Source organism: Lucilia sericata, unplaced genomic scaffold, assembly GCF_015586225.1.
Source record: "Lucilia sericata isolate MDLA Ls3-8-SP2 unplaced genomic scaffold, ASM1558622v1 Contig000015F_arrow, whole genome shotgun sequence".
NCBI lineage: Eukaryota > Metazoa > Arthropoda > Insecta > Diptera > Calliphoridae > Lucilia > Lucilia sericata.
The window spans coordinates 200,109-202,728 of NW_023994054.1; the positions used below are offsets into that span (position 1 = coordinate 200,109).

The 2,620-nt window shown below is 28.4% G+C and overlaps 1 protein-coding gene across 1 annotated transcript; it reads left to right on the forward strand.

Annotated features, from left to right (window-relative positions):
• The first annotated feature begins 19 nt into the window (after nt 1-19).
• LOC119605800 (uncharacterized mitochondrial protein AtMg00820-like) lies at nt 20-439 on the forward strand. The gene has a single exon (XM_037959116.1). The coding sequence runs from the start codon at nt 20-22 to the stop codon at nt 437-439; it is 420 nt and encodes a 139-aa protein (XP_037815044.1).
• Nucleotides 440-2,620: the final 2,181 nt, after the last annotated feature.

Below are 2,620 nucleotides of genomic sequence, written 5' to 3' on the forward strand. Positions count from 1 at the left end.
AAGCAATATAACATGGTAAATGGTTTATCAAAAAAATGTGAATTTCGTTCCTCAAACTCCTGAAGAAGCAATATCTTGTGATAAGTCAGCTGAATGGAAAAATGCTACGAGGGTCGAATTTAATGCATTGAAGAAAAACAAAACTTGGGACATGGTTGATTTGCCTGTTGGAAAAACTGCAATAGGTTGTAAATGGGTATACGCTATTAAAACAACGAAAAATGGCGATATTGAGCGATACAAAGCAAGACTTGTGGCGAAGGGCTGCAGTCAGAAATACGATGTTAACTATCAAGAAACATCCTTTCCCCTTATCCGTTACGAAAATATACGACTCTTATTTGCTATTGCTGTTAACAAAGATATGCATTTGCACCAAATTGGTATCGTGAGTGCTTATTTAAATGGTGATCTCAACGAAGCCAAAGATGTTCGTTGATAAAAACCATCCAAATAAGGTGTTGCAGTTGCGAAAGTCTCTATATGGTCTTAAGCATTGTGGCCGTCAGTGAAACGCTAAACTTGACTTATATTTGAAGAAAATTGGTTTCTCAAGATGTGAAAACTATCCATGCTTATATAAAATGACAGTTAATGATGACCTTGTGTTACTAGCTGTGTACGTAGATGACACTCTTATCGGATGTAGAGATCTAACAGTAGTTCAGCAAATTAAATTGGCAATATCAAATGAATTTGACGTAAGTGATAAAGGTAAAGTTCAGTACTTTCTTGGTATGGAGATCAACAGAAATAGTGAAACAGGAGATTTAACTGTGAGTAACGTCCAATATATAAAAGCTTTGTTAAATAAATATAACATTGATCCTGGATTTCAATTATCTTGTTCAAAAAATTTTGTAAAAGCAGATGTCACGTCATACCAGACAGTAATGGAAGAACTAATGTATTTAGCAATCACAAATCGGCCTGATATATTACACTCAGTTGCAAAGTTATCACAGAGAAATACTGATCCCCATAGTGAACACATGAACGCTGCCAAGAATATCCTAATAATAGTCGGAACTGTTGAACTTAAGCTCAATTACGAATGCCAAAATTGACCGGATATGTAGATGCAGATTGGGGCGGAAATAGCCTAGATAAAAAACTATATAATGAGTTTGTATTTTACTACGGAAACTGCTTGATTTCATGGGAATCCAAAAAAGAAAGTATGGTGGCATTAAGTAGTACTGAGGCTGAGTACATCTCATTGTCAAATGCTGCAAAGGAGGCGGTAATTTGTCATTCATCAATAAAACTTTAAATATTACAGAAGTTTTTCGGTTTGTTTCTAAATTTTCTACAATAACCAAAATCAGGAATAACTATATTGATACAAATAGCTCGACTGTATTTTATTCATAAAATAAAGCAATAAAAAATGGGGTAGAAAAAAAGTCCCCTTAATTAATATCACAATTTATAAGATATTCTTTGAAAAATACAAGACAAATATGATTCATTCTGCTAAAAATAATTGTTTAAATTAAGATTTTTTTTGTTAAAATTTGTAAAATTTTACATGGGCAAATAACTTAATTGATTCACTGTATATGTGATACGCCCTGCTAAATGACTGTACTCTTTTTGCTCTATGGGAACGACGGTTTATTTGTCTCAAAAAAAAATCACCAAATAAGTTATTCATAATACCAACTTTTAGAATAATGGCTATTTTCGCACATAAAAAGTTTATGACAATAAACAAGCATAAAAATTTTAACCACAAACAAAACAGTTTGATTTTTCTAAATGTTACTATATAAACATAAAAACTAAAAAGTTATTAAATGGAAATTAAATAGTTTAAATAAAAAGCAGTTTTACACACAAAAGTATGCAGCAATATTATGTTTTTTTTAATGTTTACAAAATTTTTCTTTTAATAAAAGCAAAAAATATAAAGAAAGTAGTTAAATAAAATAACAACAAATAGTTAAACAAAAATTTAAAGAAAAAAACTGTTCTCAGCTGTAAGTTATATGCTTTTTTTACAGCCTAAAAATAGGCTTCATTTTAGCTCTAATTAAATTTTATTTTCAATGTTAAAAAAATCGTATAAAGGAAGACATTTTTTTTTACTTCCTTAAGGAAATTAATAATAAAATATAAAAAAATTTTGTAACAAAATACTTAATTGAAAAATATTGTACTATTTTCTTAAATATAAATCAATTGATTTATATTCACCTAAAATATGTTTGTAGCAAAAACATGAACATTAGTGTATATGGTTATTTTTAACACCTTTTATCGCATAAAAAATGTTTTTAGAAATTCGTATCACGTTTTCATCATGAGAGCAAAGCCAATAATTTAGTAAATAACAACATTAAACACTTTTAAAAATAAAATAAAGCCAAATCATTAAATACTGATGTTTTTTTTTTTTTTTTGAAGTTCATGGTCTGGTCAACGCCATTAAATTAAAAGTTATATTTATTGTAAACAAGTGGTAAAAATTTTATTAAAATTTGCTTAATTTTAACTAATTTAACCGATGTTCATCCATCTAAAGAATTTTCTTTCAAATAGATAATATTTATTAGCATAATGTTTTGCTGAAAATAAATGCTTGATTTAATGACTCCATTGAAGACTAAAACAATTT